Consider the following 17018-nt stretch of genomic DNA (forward strand, 5'->3'; position numbering starts at 1 on the left):
TTCCATGATCCATCCACACAGGATGCACAGATGAACTTGGCACAGAGAAGAAGCGTAGTGGGACGTAGCATGGGTCAGAAGGCTGGCAGCAAAGAAGCGTAGTCAGGTCGCAGGCATATGGTCAGGAGGCAGGCGGCAAAGGAGCGAAGTCAGGTCACAAGTTGGAGGTCAAAAACACTAATATGGCACAAACTCAGAAACACTTTCTCCAGGGCACTAAGCACAAAGATCCAGCAACATATTAAGCAGGCGCCGGACTAATATAGAGTCCGCCCAGAGAAGAACCAATTATGGACATACTGGCCCTCTAAATTTAGCAATGTCCGCGTGCGCGCCCTAAGGGAAGGGGATATGCACGCCGGCGAAGGAGGATTGAGGAACTGCTGGGTGCAGAGTGAGGTGAGGGGTCACTCCGGACTCGCATGCAGGCGCTTCCCGCATAGCTATTCCTAGAACCACCGTGGGCACAGGATTGGGAGCGCTCACAGCCGGACGGAACGGCCGTAGCATTGCCCCTAGCAACGCCCGGGACACGTGGGCGGGCACGTCCGCGAGTCCCGGGACGGGCAGAAACAGGGGAGCGCTCATGGCCAGGATGGATGGCTGGAGCGCTGCCCCTAACATTCGAGGGCTGTTTGGCAGGGTGAGGGGGTACTATTAGGACTCAAACTCATTGTTGCAGTATGGTGGCGGATGGAGACTGCCAAGGTATCACAGGGAGTCTCATAAGACCCACTATGCTTTCTGGGAAAAACATATTCAAATTAGCTGTCATCCAGAAGAAACATTCTGGCTTTTTAGTGCCATCTATAGGTAGTAATGCGTTAAGTCAAGTCTGACCCATAAAAAAGCTTTAGGATTATCAGCCAGAAATAGAACCAATCTGTAGACAGCTGTTTCGGGTGCTGGGCGCTGGGTGAGAGGTCCTATTAGGATTCAGACTCATTGTAGCAGTATGGTGGCACATGGAGACTGAGAAGCTATCACAGGGAGTCTTATAAGTCACACCATGCTTCCTGACATAAAAAAGATATGCAAGTTAGATTTCCCCCAGAGAGGACCTATAGGTAGTCTAAGGATTCCTCCTTGGGGATCGTCCTGGACACTGCCACGGGACACGTTTCAACTCAATAAACCCGCAGACAATGGTTATTCATGCAAGCCTGGCACCTTGCCAGCTTTATTTAGACAGGTTGCAGGGGAAAAACAAACATAACGCAGGAACAAAATAAAATCCTAGACCGTCTGGTCACTGACTACACACTGGTGACCTACCGACTACTAACTGGTGACCTACCCTCAGCTAGTTAAACATGTTACACCTGCAACCTGTTACTCACAGTTCACACCACTTCTTGGACCACTCACAGATTCCAGCTGTGTGCCTCCTCAACAGGGTCCGAGTGTCTCCCCCTACAGCAACATGCTGTTTCCCAGGGAGAGCACAGGTTAGACTGGGTCTCCATCTTATATACACCTCCCTTCCCTGCTGCCTCATTACTTAAGAAGCAGGTGATATTCTTCAGGGTGAGCAAAGGAAAAACACCCTTTCCTTGCCACCTTATCACAGTAGTTATGATATCAATGTCAGACACATAAAAGAGCCTTGATGCATAAGGATTATCAGCCAGACCAGAATCTCGATCCTATAGAAAAAGGACCTATCTGTAGACTGTAGCTGTTTTGGGTGCTGGTGAGAGGTCCTATTGGATCTCAAACTCGTTGTTGCAATATGGTGGCACACGGAGTCCCTATGAGACCTTCTTACATAGTGATATGACTGGGGCGTTCCACTATCTACTTGCATATCACTTCACCTCTCATGTCCTCTCTTCCCTAGGTTGTCTACCGAGGACAGAAAGTGCAGCTGATCAGAGTGAGGAACCCCTGGGGAGAAGTGGAATGGACCGGACCCTGGAGCGATGAGTAAATGCTGAATTCATATATAGTTCATATTTCATGTTACTCATAGGAGCTAGGGTTAAAACTAGAAAATAACATATGGCGAGATTGCCATCTAGTGGTGGAGTGTGGATACAACATGTTCTTCAGTAGCTCTTATTTAAAGGGGTACTTCACTGGCCAGCGTTCGGAACTAAACGTTCCGAATGCTGTTTTCACGCTGCGGGGGTCCGCCACGACCCTTGTAACGTCATGGTCACGCCCCCTTAATGAAAGTCAATGGGAGGGAGCGTGACGGTCGCCACGCCCCCTCCCATAGACTTGCATTGAGAGGGCGCGGCAGACCCTTGCAGCTCAAAAACAGCATTTGGACCATTTAGTTCCGAACACTGGCCAGTGGAGTACCCCTTTAAAGGGAATTTATTACCTAGATTTTTTTCTGTTTAGTTCCAGATACTGAAACGTTATTTTTTGAACCCTATTTCTATTTTCAGTTTGTAATTTTTTTAATTCATTTTTTGCACATAATTATAGTGGCTGCCATCTTGCCTGAGCTTTTTTTAATACCTTTTTACTTTTTGATTTTTTCCTCCCCTTTCAATGTTCCACCTACAGACCCATATGAGGCTTGTTTTATGGGGAACAAATTGTAGTTTGTAATGACATCACAATTGAAGCCTCCACCCCGCCTACCCATATGACTGGTTTTCTACTGGTTTGCAACACGATACCCATAGGGAAATGGACAGAAAAACTTTTATGATGTGACAGCCTAGCAGCAATAACTCCAACTAGTAACCAACAAAGAGATGAGTGTATTGCAGGGAGACCCTTGTTCAGCCTTCTCCTCTCTGACAAAGACAGAAATCTCCTTCTTGGAAATAAAGAACTTGAGCACTTTATCCTCACTTTATCCTCTAGACAGGAACAGTAACTTGATTGTAGACAAGATTTCACTTACAGAAGACATATGAGCTAGGTAAGCTGAGCTAGGAGCCATGTGGCACAAGAACCAGGCCCAGAAGTTTACAGGGGTAGTCCGGAGGGAAAAAATGTTTTCAAATCATCCGGTGTCAGAAAGTTATACAGATATGTAAATTACGTATGTTTAAACATCTTAATCCTTCCAGTACTTATCAGCTGCTGTATGCCACAAAGGAAGTTCTTTTCTTTTTGAATTTCCTTATTGTCTGACCACAGTGCTCTCTGCTGACACCTCTGTTCATGTCAGGAACTGTCCAGAGCAGGAGAGGTTTGCTATGGGGATTTGCTACTGCTCTGGACAGTTCCTGACACGGACAGAGGTGACAGCAGAGAGCACTGTGGTCAGACAGAAAAGAACTACACATCTTCCTCTGGAGCAAACAGCAGCCGATATGTACTGGAAGGATTAAGATTTTGAAATAGAAGTTATTTACAAATCTGTATAACTTTCTGGCACCTGTTGATTTACATTTTTTTTTTTCCCCCTCTGGACTACCCCTTTAATTTGGTTAGTCAGCCCAGCAGGAGTAGATTATTACTCCTTACTGATTTTGGTTCCACCCCTTCTCCCAGGAGAGGGAGGCTGTATTAGCGACTTCTCCCACAAATATTGGTTTGGAGAATCATGTGACCAAGGCATCGTCCAGTGAAGTAATGCAGAAATGTTAACCCTTTACATACACTAAGGTATTACTTTACTAAACAATGCCCTTAGCCAGCTGGGCCATTTGTACTGAGCATCTACCCATTGGCTACTGCATTCAGGCTTATGAATGGATATATAAAAGGACATTATGGATCCACCATTCTTTCTGCTTCATTCCAGTGCCCCAGAGTGGAATTCCATTGATTCAAGAGTAAGAGAAGCTCTGGACAACAAGGCAGAAGATGGAGAATTCTGGTGAGAACATTGAAAAGAATTGTGACCTCCGTAGGGTATACAATGGGTGGGATTGGCCAGGACCATCCGTAGGTAATGTAGTCTCTGGTGGGTACTGGAGACCGAGCGTGAGCAACTGCAACATGGAGTTATTGTTAGCAGAGATGATACTTTTAGGCAGTGTTTCCCAACCAGGGTGCCTCCAGCTGTTGCAAAACTACAACTCCCAGCATGCCCAGACAGCCTTCGGCTGTCTGGGCATGCTGGGAGTTGTAGTTTTGCAACAGCTGGAGGCACCCTGGTTGGAAAACACTGCTTTAAGGATACTTCCAGCTGGATGGTATATCCGGTATAAGTGTGTGACGGTGTAATGTTCTGGTTGCAGGATGGCGTATACAGATTGGATAAGGGAATATTCTCGGCTGGAAATCTGTAACTTATCACCTGACACCTTGACCAGTAATGATCAGCACAAGTGGAATGTGACGCTGTTCAACGGCAGCTGGGTCCGGGGGTCTACAGCAGGAGGGTGTCAGAATTACCCGGGTAATAGATATACTGTAAATTATATGGTATATGTAAAATGTATTCACAACTCTAAAGGCTGCATAGTACACGGTGACCGCACCAGCAGAATAGTGAGTGCCACTCTGGAGTATAATACAGCATATAACTCAGGATCAGTACAGGATGAGTAATGTAATGGATGTACACAGTGACCTCACCAGCAGAATAGTGAGTACAGCTCTGGAGTATAATGCAGGATATAACTCAGGATCAGTACAGGATAAGTAATGTAATGTATGTACACAGTGACCTCACCAGCAGAATAGTGAGTACAGCTCTGGAGTATAATACAGGATATAAATAGAGATTTTCCTAGCTAATGTGACGGAAAATATAAGTTATATGAAGACAGGAGGCGAGTATCTTGCATTAATCTTTCTTTAATTAATGCCCATAGCAGAAAAAATCTTTATACAAACGTTTTTAATAAAATCTTTTAAAAACTACATATCCCAGCAGTCCCCTGTGAACTCCTCCTCCTATCCCAGCATGCTGGCTGCTATATAAGGGACTGCTTGAAGATCCTCTTCCTCTTTCTTTATGCGAACTGCATGACCGTCACCAGAACCACGGAACGCCGGAATCCGGGACAGCTCCTCCTCGGCATCTCCGAACCTCCGGCCAACAGGACCGAAAACCGGGAACGAAACTGTTAAGGAACAATTGCAACAGAACATATCAGGCTGCACCGAAACACCGCTGTCTTCGTCTTCTCCTTTCAATACCCTGGAAGGAAAACAAAAACACCATAACAGGGAGGGTAGGGAGGGAAGATACTCGCCTCCTGTCTTCATATAACTTATATTTTCCGTCACATTAGCTAGGAAAATCTCTATTTATATATCAGACAGGAGGCTCATATCTTGCAATTTTAAAGCTACTACTTAAACATAGACAATAAAACAAATCAGAGGATCGATACAAAAACATGATCTTTTGGTCGGAAATAGAATTGTCGAAAAGTCAATTCAGACGACCAGTCAGCGGCCATTAAGAGGTCTGAAAGAGAACCACCAGAAATAACTACTTTAGTGGCCATAGCCCCTCTCGAAGAGTGGGCACCAAATAGGGAAATGTCAATCCCCGCCATCTCCATGGCCGACCTTACCCACCTGGCCAAGGTGGCCGAGGTGACAGGCAAATGAGGTTGAACATAAGATACTAATAACTGAGTATGAGAAAGAGATCGTAAAGACGCTGTGCGTGTCTCATACGCTTGAAGACAACGTACCACGCATAGTCGGGGATGTGTCGGAAAAAAGGGGTAAAAGACCGACTGTAGTCCTGTCTTGGTCCTGCGAACAACAGAAAATCTGACCCCTTCAGGTGAAAACTGCCGTCTAGAGATGTCGAGAGCTCTGACATCCGATACCCTCTTAATGGAAACCAGACATAATAACATAGTCAATTTGAATGACAGAATCTTTAAGGACAGTGAATCATTGTCTTCCCAAGAGGAAAACATGTCTAAAATCCGGGAGACATCCCAGGTCGACTGATATCGAGGACGAGGAGGACGTTTAAATTTCACTCCACGTAACAGTCGGCATACTAAAGGATGTTTGCCCACCGGTAAAGCATCTACCGGGCAATGATACGCCGCTATAGCGGATCTGTAAACATTAAGGGAACTGTAAGATTTCCCAGCCTCAAATGCTAAATAATTCACTACAACTGAAACCGGTGCCTGAACGGGATCAATTTGTCGTTGATCACACCAACGAACCCACAAGGCCCAGGCTGATCGATATGCCGATCTAGTCCCTGGGGCCCAGGCCAGGGCGAGGAGGTCTCTAGCTGATTGTGAAAGGTCCTCACCTGCGTCTGGCACCCCGAAACCAACCACCCGAGGAGCGGAAGGTTGCCTTCCATGACCAACGGATGGGATTCCATGGTCGGATTCGTGAGAAGTTGAGGCGACTGGGGAAGCAATCGGGGGTAATCGACAGACATTCCCAACAGAAGGGGAAACCACGGTTGCGTCGGCCACCAAGGGGTGATCAGCACCACCGTCGCTCCCTGAGTCACTATCTGAAGAAGCACTCTGGTAATCATCTGGAAGGGGGGAAACGCATAATGGGTCCCCTCCGGCCATGGTTGGCGAAAAGCGTCCACTGCTGACGCTTCCGGGTCCGGCCTCCAGCTGTAAAAGCGGGGTAACTGACGGTTGAGACGAGACGCAAAAAGGTCCGTATGCAACGGGCCCCAGAGATCTCGAATCGCCCGAAACACCGAGCGATCCATCATCCAGTCGCTGGAATCGGATAGGTAACGGGAATTCCAATCCGCCACTGAATTGGATACACCTGGTAGGTATTCCGCCACTGGGATGATGTCCCGGGAAAGACAGAAATGCCAGAATTCGGATGCAATGTCCGTCAACACTCTGGATCTCGTGCCACCAAGGCGATTGACATATTGCACTGCCGCTACATTGTCCATGCGTAACAGAACGCAGCAATTGTACTTGTGCGTAAGAAAACTCTTGATGGCAAAAAATGCCGCCATGAGTTCCAGTGCGTTGATGTGAAGAAGGGATTCTTCTTCGGACCAACTGCCTCCTGTTGTGGCTTGCCCACAGCGAGCACCCCAACCGTGGCGGCTCGCATCCGACTCTATTATAACATCTGGGCAGGAGGTGAATATAGCTTTGCCGTTCCATTCGACGGCATGGCGCAGCCACCAGTGCAACTCTGCTACTGCTTCCGGACAAAGGGGAATTTCGTCCGCATAGCGTAGACCCTGTCGAAGATGAAGAATTTTGAGTCTCTGAAGGGCCCGATAATGGAGAGGGGCAGGAAAAATTGCCTGAATGGAGGCTGCCAGCAGGCCGACAATTCGGGCTATCATTCTTAGCGATACCCGACCCTTGCGCAATACTGCCCGGATTTCTTTGCGAATCAGGGACAGTTTGGCGTTGGGTAAACGCAGTACGGCTTGCTCTGTATTCACCTGGAAACCTAGAAACTCCATCGTCTGGGAAGGACTCAGCACTGATTTCTTGTTGTTGATCAGGAACCCTAGTTCCTCCAACAAAGACACTGTCCATTGGCTGTGTAACAATGCCTGTTTTCTGGAATATGCCATGATTAGCAAATCGTCCAGATAGATAATCAAACGTACCCCTCTGCTCCTGAGAGCTGCCACTACTGGTTTGAGTAATTTGGTGAAGCACCAAGGGGCCGATGACAACCCAAATGGTAGGCAAGTGAATTGCCACATTCTCTCCCTCCATAGAAACCTTAGGAATGGTTGGGAGGACGGGTGCATGGGGACGGTGAGATACGCGTCCTTTAAGTCGACCTTTACTAGCCAGTCGCCCGGCCATAGTAGATCGCGCAACAGATGGATCCCTTCCATCTTGAAGTGATGGTAAGTCACATGTTGATTTAAGTCCCGTAGGTTGATCACTGGGCGATAACCGCCATCCTTCTTTTTGACAAGGAATAGGTTGCTGACAAACCCGGGAGAGAGAGGATCTACCTCTTGCACTGCCTGCTTCGATACAAGCTCTTGGAGCTCGTTGTCTATGAGACCTACGTTTAGGGAAGAAAACCGAATGGGATGTGGAATAATGTTCAATTTTGGAAGAGATTGAAAATCTATCTGGTACCCTGCTACCGTATTGAGGATCCAAGCATCTGCCGTAATCGCGGACCAGATGTGGATAAAATACCTCAGTCTGCCTCCCACCAACGTGTATGGAAGAGGAGATGGGAGTGTACTCACCGGTCGTCGGGCGAGATCTGGGAAATCCTCAGCCTCCACGTCCTCGCCAGGGTCGTCCACGAGGGGGAAAGAAGGGAGCAGGTTGTGCCACAGGTAATGCGTACGGTTGCTGAGTAGGAGCGTACGGTTGAGTGGCTGGTCTAGTGTAGGGCCTGTATTGAGCCGAACGGCCGACAGGTCGCCCTCTGCCCCTGCCGGCCTTGCCAAAAACCTTTGTGTTTGGACCCGCCTTTTTTAGTGAGGACTGGGCCTTATCTAGGCTGGTGAAAAGACTCACAAATTTATTTATGTTCTTTATGAGGTCCTCTCCGAATAATAGACCTTCAGCTGAGGGACCTGGCTCGGTTTCTGCCAAATGAGATAATTGGGGTTCCAATTTCATCAAAATAGACCGTCTACGCTCAATGGAACAAGTGGTGTTGGCACTGCCTAACATGCAGATTGCCCGTTGGGCCCAGCCTCTCAATTGTACCAGATCCACCGGTTGGGCAGTGGACGCTGCCTGTTCGGAAAGGTTAAGAATCTTGGTCAAGGGACCTAGAAGGTCCAATACGCGATCCTGGATCACCTTAAAAGATCTTTCAATTCCCTTTTTGGCATATTTGCCAGAGCGAGTCAAATATTTTACTAAGACCGGGTCTATTTCCGGTGTAGAAGCCACCTTTCTGGCCACGTAAGGTCTGGGACATTCGGCTCGCAATTTGTTGCGATTAGCTCTATCCAGGGACCTCCTGGTCCAAAATTCTATATAGTCCGCGACTTGCGGTAACGGTGCCCAATCTCCGGAGCGAGGGTGTGTGATTGCTTCCGGGCTGAAAAATGGTTGACCAAGTGAGTCTAAAAGTGTCTCGGATGGTATATCCAGAGTGGCGTCAGAATTTTCAGCCATAAACCCCGCCTCCTCTGTATCAGATTCTGAGTCTGTGGTCTCAGCCACCTCAGAGGCTTCAGAAGACTCATCATTGGACGTGTCAAAAGAGTTTGGTTTTGCTCTATTAGTGGACTTATGCCTCTTATGGTTATTCTCCTTGAGGCCCAAGGGTCGGTCATATTCTTTAACATGCGGGGTGTGACAGGCCGGGGTAGGTCCTGTCTGGGGCATATTGTTTTCTTCCCCTGCCGGGGAGTCGGAGTGTCCAGCAATATGTTTGCGCTTACTCAGCGCTTTACCTTTTTTAGGTTTCTCCCCTGAAGTAGAGGGATGAGCCGCAGAGGCTAATGCAGCCTGGACGGACCTATTAATAAGGTCTTGTATTTGAGAAGCTGACATTATGTGGGAGGCTTCTAACTCTATTGCCTCACCAGCAGTAGAAGACATGCCAGGGAAAGGAGCTTTAGTGTTATCCCCTGCCATCACAGACTATCTGAAAGCTACAAGTAGCGATAGTTATAGACTATTCCAAGGTGAGGCAGGTATGAGCTCCACTGATCTAACTATTAGTAATAAAGGATAGGGTAATAGGTCTACCTGAACTGACTTATTAGAAGCACAGCTAACAACTGTTGGCGTTCCTCCCACCGCTCGCACAACAATGCGATGAAGAGAGGAGGCGTATACAAGTTACAGCGAGGGCCAGCCGAAATCTCGCAAGATTTCCGACCAGGAGCGCTGTGATTGGGTGTGCGGTGTCGGCAAACGCGTGTCACCCGGCGCACGTCATAGAGGATACGCCCACCTCTCCTCCCTCCCCGCAACAGACAGTCAGCGGCGGGAAGGAAGGAAGAAGAAGGCGCGAAAATTCACAAAATGGCGCTGGGTAAGGAAGAGGGAGAAAAGAACAGAGTAGCGCACCCGGCGCAAGAATATATTTGAGCACTGATGCGAAAGTATAGCGAAAGACGATAGTATTAGAAAACAATACCGCAACTAACAGGAAGCAGAAAGAGAGAAAAATATATAGAAGGAAATATATATATATATCTATATAAATATATATAAACAACTGGTAGATATAACACTAAGTAAAGATGAAATGTCTCAAACAGAGAAACATACATATAAAAGAGATTTAAGAAACAAATATACTATAGGTACTTATCTGTCTGCTATGAGCAGAAAGAAAGAGGAAGAGGATCTTCAAGCAGTCCCTTATATAGCAGCCAGCATGCTGGGATAGGAGGAGGAGTTCACAGGGGACTGCTGGGATATGTAGTTTTTTAAAAGATTTTATTAAAAACGTTTGTATAAAGATTTTTTCTGCTATGGGCATTAATTAAAGAAAGATTAATGCAAGATATGAGCCTCCTGTCTGATATATAACTCAGGATCAGTACAGGATAAGTAATGTAATGTATGTACACAGTGACCACACCAGCAGAATAGTGAGTACAGTTCTGGTGTATAATACAGGATATAACTCAGGATCAGTACAGGATAAGTAATGTAATGTATGTACACAGTGACTCCACCAGCAGAATAGTGAGTGCAGCTCTGGATTATAAAACAGGATATAACTCAGGATCAGTACAGGATAAGTAATGTAATGTATGTACGCAGTGATCTCACCAGCAGAATAGTGAGTACAGCACTGGAGTATAATACAGGATATAACTCAGGATCAGTACAGGATAAGTAATGTAATGTATGTATGTACACAGTGACCTCACCAGCAGAATAGTGAGTACAGCTCTGGAGTATAATACAGGATATAACTCAGGATCAGTACAGGATAAGTAATGTAATGTATGTACACAGTGACTCCACCAGCAGAATAGTGAGTGCAGCTCTGGATTATAATGCAGGATATAACTCAGGATCAGTACAGGATAAGTAATGTAATGTATGTACGCAGTGTTCTCACCAGCAGAATAGTGAGTACAGCTCTGGGGTATAATACAGGATATAACTCAGGATCAGTACAGGATAAGTAATGTATCTACACAGTGACCTCACCAGCAGAATAGTGAGTGCAACAGTTTACATGACAATATAAATGTAACGTTAAGATTCATACTTTTTGTCCATACAGGAACATTTTGGACAAACCCCCAATTTCGGATTAAGCTGGATGAACCAGATCATGACCATAATGGACCCTCACGTGAACCTTCCTGCACAGTCATTGTGGGCCTAATGCAGAAGAATCGGAGGCGACAGAGAAAACTAGGAGAGGACCTGCTGAGTATCGGCTATGCCCTGTACAAGGTAAAGAGAAGCTAAACATTTATGTCCAGAATTCTTCAGGTATAACTTTTTATAAAATGTCTAAAAATGGTCAACTTTTCTAAAGTCACAAGGTATTGTTCTAACTGGAAAATCTATCTTGTGCAATACACACTTGCAGGGCATTCGTACAACAGCTGCACGCTGTGCAGTCGTTATATGATTGCCCTGCATGTGTGTATTGAATAGTTGAATAGTGGAGCTCCGAATGCAAGGGTAAACTGTTTAAAGTACATATGAAATCTGGGAATTGATGGACACTGTTTGATGCAAGAATCCATCTTGTGAACACGGCCATAACCTGCTCGTCTGAGAGCTAACTAGTACAGGATAGCATTCCTAACTATTAGTTTGGAGCCTTCTGCTCCATAGCACCAGTGGCCTGGCATGTCTCGCCAGACTTGGGTTCCTCCTGGTTGTAGCTCCCGTAGGCCTTGTGTCATGTTGGGCAGGGAAAGAGTGAAGCCCTAATATTGCCCACACCCTCTGTCCCTGCCTACTTGCGTACCGGTCCTAAACAACGGGTCCACAACCACGAGAGCAGTCCCCTCCTACTACGTGCAGAGACAGTCAGAGTCAAAAATAAAAAACTACAAAACAGTAGGAGTCGTGAAACAGCAGGAGGCAGACAAACTAACAAAGACACACTAGGAAAAACACACAGTCAAATCGTAGTCAGTCTAGCCAAAGTCGGTAACAAGAAAAAGCAATGTAACAATGCCAGAAGAGACGTCAAGGACCAAGCCAAAGAATCAGAGTACCAAAATAGACAATCGATATACAGGGAGTGCTAGCTCAGTCAACTAGTAGCTTTCACAAGCAAAGCACAAGTGAAAGGGACTTACTTATATATGAGAGTGTAGGTAAAGGAGAATCCTGATTGATAGAAGAAACCAGAGTACAGATAGGCTGGGAAGAAACCCAAACCACACCCAAGCAGCTCAGGGCGTTGTCCCAGTAACCAACATAAACAACAGAGCTATGCAGAATTAACCCTACGGGTGCGGACAGAACCAGTCATTACACCTTGCCTGTGTCTCCAACTGGGAGCCGTTTCCAAAGAGACCAAGCCTTCTCTTCACAGAGGCATCTCAGGTGGCTTTTACCAACTCCTAGCCGGAGTAGAATGTAGCTGGAGTAGAAGCTGCTCTTCCCAACTCCAACACCCCACATTTATAGGAAAAAGGCAAAAGCAAAATATATAGGAACATAACAAGGAATAAAGTGAGCCTTAATACCCCACAGGGGTTTCACGACTTTTGCATATGTAAAAAAAAAAAAAAAATGTGTGTTTCCCCCCAAATTTCACATTTTTGCAATTCTGAATTTCTTCAGAATTTGGAAATACCCCATGTGTGGACGTCAAGTGCCCTGCGGTCGAACTACAATGCTCAGAAGAGGAGGAGCGCCATTGAGCTTTTGAAGAGTGAATTTGTTTGGAATGGTAGTCAGGGGCCATGTGCGTTTACAAAGCCCCCCGTGGTGCCAGAACAGTGGACCCCCTCACATGTGACCCCATTTTGGAAACTACACCCCTCACAGAATTTAATAAGGGGTGCAGGGAGTATTTACACCCCACTGGCATTTGACAGATCTTTGGAACAGTGGTCTGAGCAAATGAAAAATAAAAGTTTTCATTTTCACGGACCACTGTTCCAAAAATCTGTCAGACACCTGTGGGGCGTAAATGCTCACTGTACCCCTTATTACATTACGTGAGGGGTGTAGTTTCCAATATGGGGTCACATGTTGGGGGGGTGCATTGTTCTGGCACTATGGGGGCTTTGTAAACACACGTGGTCTTCAATTCCGGACACATTTTCTCTTCAAAATCCCAATGGTGCTCCTTCTCTTCTGAGCATTGTAGTTCGCCCGCCGAGCACTTTACATCCACATTTGGGGTATTTTCTTACTCAGAAGAAATGGGGTTACAATTTTTATTTTTTTTTCCTATTTTCCCTTGTGAAAATGAAAAATTTAGGGTAACACCAGCATTTTAGTGAAAAAATATATATTTTTTTCATTTTCCCATCCAACTTTAATGAAAATTTGTCAAACACCTGTGGGATGTTAATGCTCACTATACCCCTTATTACATTACGTGAGGGATGTAGTTTCCAAAATGGGGTCACATGTCGGTATTTATTTTTTAGCGTTTATGTCAGAATCGCTGTAAAATTAGTCACCCCTGTGCAAATCACCAATTTAGGCTTCAAATGTACATAGTGCGCTCTCACTCCTGAGCCTTGTTGTGCGCCCGCAGAGCATTTTACGCCCACATATGGGGTATTTCCGTACTCAGGAGAAATTGCTTTTACAAATTTTGGGGGTCTTTTTTTCCTTTTAACTCTTATGAAAATAAAAAGTAAAGGGCAACACCAGCATGTTAGTGTAAACTATTTTTTTTTTACACTAACAGGCTGGTGTAGACCCCAACTTTTCCTTTTCATAAGGGGTAAAAGGAGAAAAAGCCCCCCAAAATTTGTAGTGTAATTTATCCCGAGTACGGAGATACCCCATATGTGGCCCTAAACTGTTTCCTTGAAATACGACAGGGCTCCGAAGTGAGAGTGCGCCATGCGCATTTGAGGACTAAATTAGGGATTGCATAGGGGTGGACATAGGGGTATTCTATGCCAGTGATTCCCAAACAGGGTGCCTCCAGCTGTTGCTAAACTCCCAGCATGCCTGGACAGTCAGTGGCTGTCCAGAAATGCTGGGAGTTGTTGTTTTGCAACAGCTGGAGGCTCCATTTTGGAAACACTGCTGTACAATACATTTTACATTTTTATTGGGGGGGGGGGGGGGCAGTGCAAGGGGTGTATATGTAGTGTTTTACCCTTTATTATGTGTTAGTGTAGTGTAGTGTAGTGTAGTGTTTTTAGGGCACATTCATACTGGTGGAGGTTTACAGTGAGTTCCCTGCTAGGAGTTTGCGTTGCGGCGAAAAATTTGCCGCAGCTCATACTTGAAGCAGAAAACTTACAGTAAGCCTGCCCGTGTTAATGTACCCTGTACGTTCACATGGGGGGGGGGGCAAACCTCCAGCTGTTTCAAAACTACAACTCCCAGCATGTACATGTACTAATTTGCGCCGATAGCCGACATGGGGGGGTCTGATGACCCCCCTGGGCATTTGCGCGGGGTGCCTGCTGACCGATATCAGCAGTCACCCCGGTCCGGTCCCCACCCGGCTCGCGGCGGGGACCGAAATTCCCACGGACGTACAGGTAAGCCCTTGGTCCTTAAGTACCAGGGAGCAAAGGCGTACCTGTACGCCCTTGGTCCTTAAGGGGTTAAGTGAGGGCAACTGCATTTTTGGATGAACCAATTTAAACCAATTACCAGTTTTCCATGGAGTTTTAGTCTCAAGATAAGATGGTGTTAACTTACAATGGTCGTCCTGGAACCAATTCATATTGTAACGTCAGAAATGTTAATCTATGGTATATGGTCACCTAGTGCGCATGTAAACATTGTCAACAAATATGATAAAACATTTCTAAATGTATTTGTGTTTTGCAGGTTCCCAAAGAGGTACGGTGATCTCCATCAATCTTCATGATGGGTCATTTCTGATATGTCACTGGTGACGCCTGTTGTTTCACTTCTTTACTATGTTTTAATGTATAAGCAATGTGGATATTTTTTATGATGATTATTATTACTATTATTATGAATACCGTATTAGAAGGGTCCATCGACAGTAATCTGGTCAAAGAGTTTTTCCCAGTGATCTGTTGCAATCTGTGGGAAAACCCTGAGGCAGTAAGAGTGCAGCACCCGGCATTCGTTTAGAATGCTGGGTGCGGGCGGTGGGGGTCAAGACATCAAGGGAACGCCTTTCATGATGTCACGCCACGCCCCCTCAATGTAAGTCTAAGGGAGGTGGCGTGGCGGACGCCACGCCCCCTCCCTTATACTTGCATTGAGGGGGCGTGGCGTGACGCCACAAGAGGAGTGCCCGTGATTTCACGACCGCCATCGCCCGCTCCAAGTGTTCCGAACAGAATGTCCCGAATGCAGGGGCAGCGGAGTACCCCTCTAAGTTTTACCTACTGCGCCACCGGCGGGAAAAAGAAGCATTACACAGTGCCCATTCACATCAATGGGTTGTCTGTGTAATGTTGGCCAGCAACGTATTGAGATCCTGTTTAGTTATACTTTTTGGACCCAACTTATCAAACTTTTACGTCTTGCCGGTTTAAAACGGGTACTCCGGTGGAAAACATTTTTTTTTTTTTAAATGAACTGGTGCCAGAAAGTTAAACAGATTTGTAAATTACTTCTATTTAAAAATCTTACTCCTTCCAGTACTTATTAGCAGCTGTATACTACAAAGGAAATTATTTTCTTTTTGAATTTTTTTTTCTGTCACGACCACAGTGCTCTCTGCTGACACCTCTGTCCGTATCAGGAACTGTCCAGAGCAGCATAGGTTTGCTATGGGGATTTTCTCCTGCTCTGGACAGTTCCTGATACGGCAATCATGTGTCAGCAGAGAGCACTGTGGAAAAGACAAAAAAGAAAGAAAAAAAAAAAAGAATTTCCTCTGTAGCACACAGCTGCTAATAAGTATTGGAAGGATAAAGATTTTTTAATAGAAGTCATTTAAAAATCTGTTTGACTTTCTGGCACCAGTGGATTTAAAAAGAAACATGTTTTCCACCGGAGTACCCCTTTAAGGTTTGAATAACTCTTTTTAGTCAACTGCCAATATACTTTTCCTTTCAGAGTTAAAATTCTTTGCTGATAAATCCAATATATATTTATAGGGGTAAGAGTTTAGATTTTCTGTTACAGAGCTCCAATTCTCCTGCTTCTCTCCACACTGTCATACAGTATACATTTATAAAATCCAGACTTTCTTCAGCCACCACTAGGGGGAGCTAGTTCCATTTTAACCTATACAGGTAGCAATGAACACAATAAATGAAATCCAAGCAAGCTCAGAGCCAGAACCTCATCATGTAACTGTGTACTGAAGATGTGGGCAGAGAAGTTAAAGGGGTACTCCAGTGGAAAACTTTTTTTTTTTTCATATCAACTAGCTCCAGAAAGTTAAACAGATTTTGAAATTACTTCTATTAAAAAATCTTAATCCTTCCAGTACTTATCAGCTGCTGTATACTACAAAGGAAGTTGAGTTGTTCTTTTCTGTCTGACCACAGTGCTCTCTGCTGACACCTCTGTCTGTGTCAGGAACTGTCCAGAGTAGGAGCAAATCCTCATAGCAAACCTCTCCTGCTCTGGACAGTTCCTGACATGGACAGAGGTGTCAGCAGAGATCACTGTGGTCAGGCAGAAAAGGAATTCAAAAAGAAAAGAACTTCCTGAGCATACAGCAGCTGATAAGTACTGGAAGGATTACATTTTTTTTAATAGAAGTAATTTATAAATCTGTTAAACTTTTTGGCGCCAGTTGATTTGAAAAAAAAATTGTTATCCACCGGAGTACCCCTTTAAGGGTCAAGAGCTCTGGATCAGAAACCTATGGCTATGATACATGGCAGTGACAAGCTTTTCGTCTTTTTCTGTATAGTTGCAGCAGCAGACAGACGTCCATCTCACCAGAGAGTTTTTTCAGAAGACTCCCGCAGCTGGTCGCTCCGACACTTTCATTAACATGCGGGAAGTGTCAAAACGTATGAAGCTACCGGTAGGAGATTATCTGATCGTGCCGGCCACCTTCGAGCCAATGAAAGCCGGGGATTTCTGCCTGAGGATCTTCTCAGAGAAAGCTGCCAAATCTCTGTACGTATGGACACTGTTCTGTAGGTAGAAAGGAAAATT

General features: G+C 45.5%; 1 protein-coding gene across 1 annotated transcript in view; it reads left to right on the forward strand.

Annotated features, from left to right (window-relative positions):
- The window catches only part of LOC130363086 (calpain-8-like), a 60913-nt gene that overhangs the window by 27147 nt on the left and 16748 nt on the right, over nucleotides 1-17018 (forward strand). Inside the window, exons 7-12 of the mRNA XM_056568426.1 lie at nucleotides 1841-1926; nucleotides 3713-3787; nucleotides 4152-4312; nucleotides 11032-11207; nucleotides 14751-14762; nucleotides 16768-16979. Coding sequence (XP_056424401.1) covers nucleotides 1841-1926; nucleotides 3713-3787; nucleotides 4152-4312; nucleotides 11032-11207; nucleotides 14751-14762; nucleotides 16768-16979 — 722 coding nt within the window. The remainder of the gene's footprint in view (nucleotides 1-1840; nucleotides 1927-3712; nucleotides 3788-4151; nucleotides 4313-11031; nucleotides 11208-14750; nucleotides 14763-16767; nucleotides 16980-17018) is intronic.

The sequence above is a fragment of the Hyla sarda genome, chromosome 3 (genome assembly GCF_029499605.1).
Source record: "Hyla sarda isolate aHylSar1 chromosome 3, aHylSar1.hap1, whole genome shotgun sequence".
Lineage (NCBI taxonomy): Eukaryota > Metazoa > Chordata > Amphibia > Anura > Hylidae > Hyla > Hyla sarda.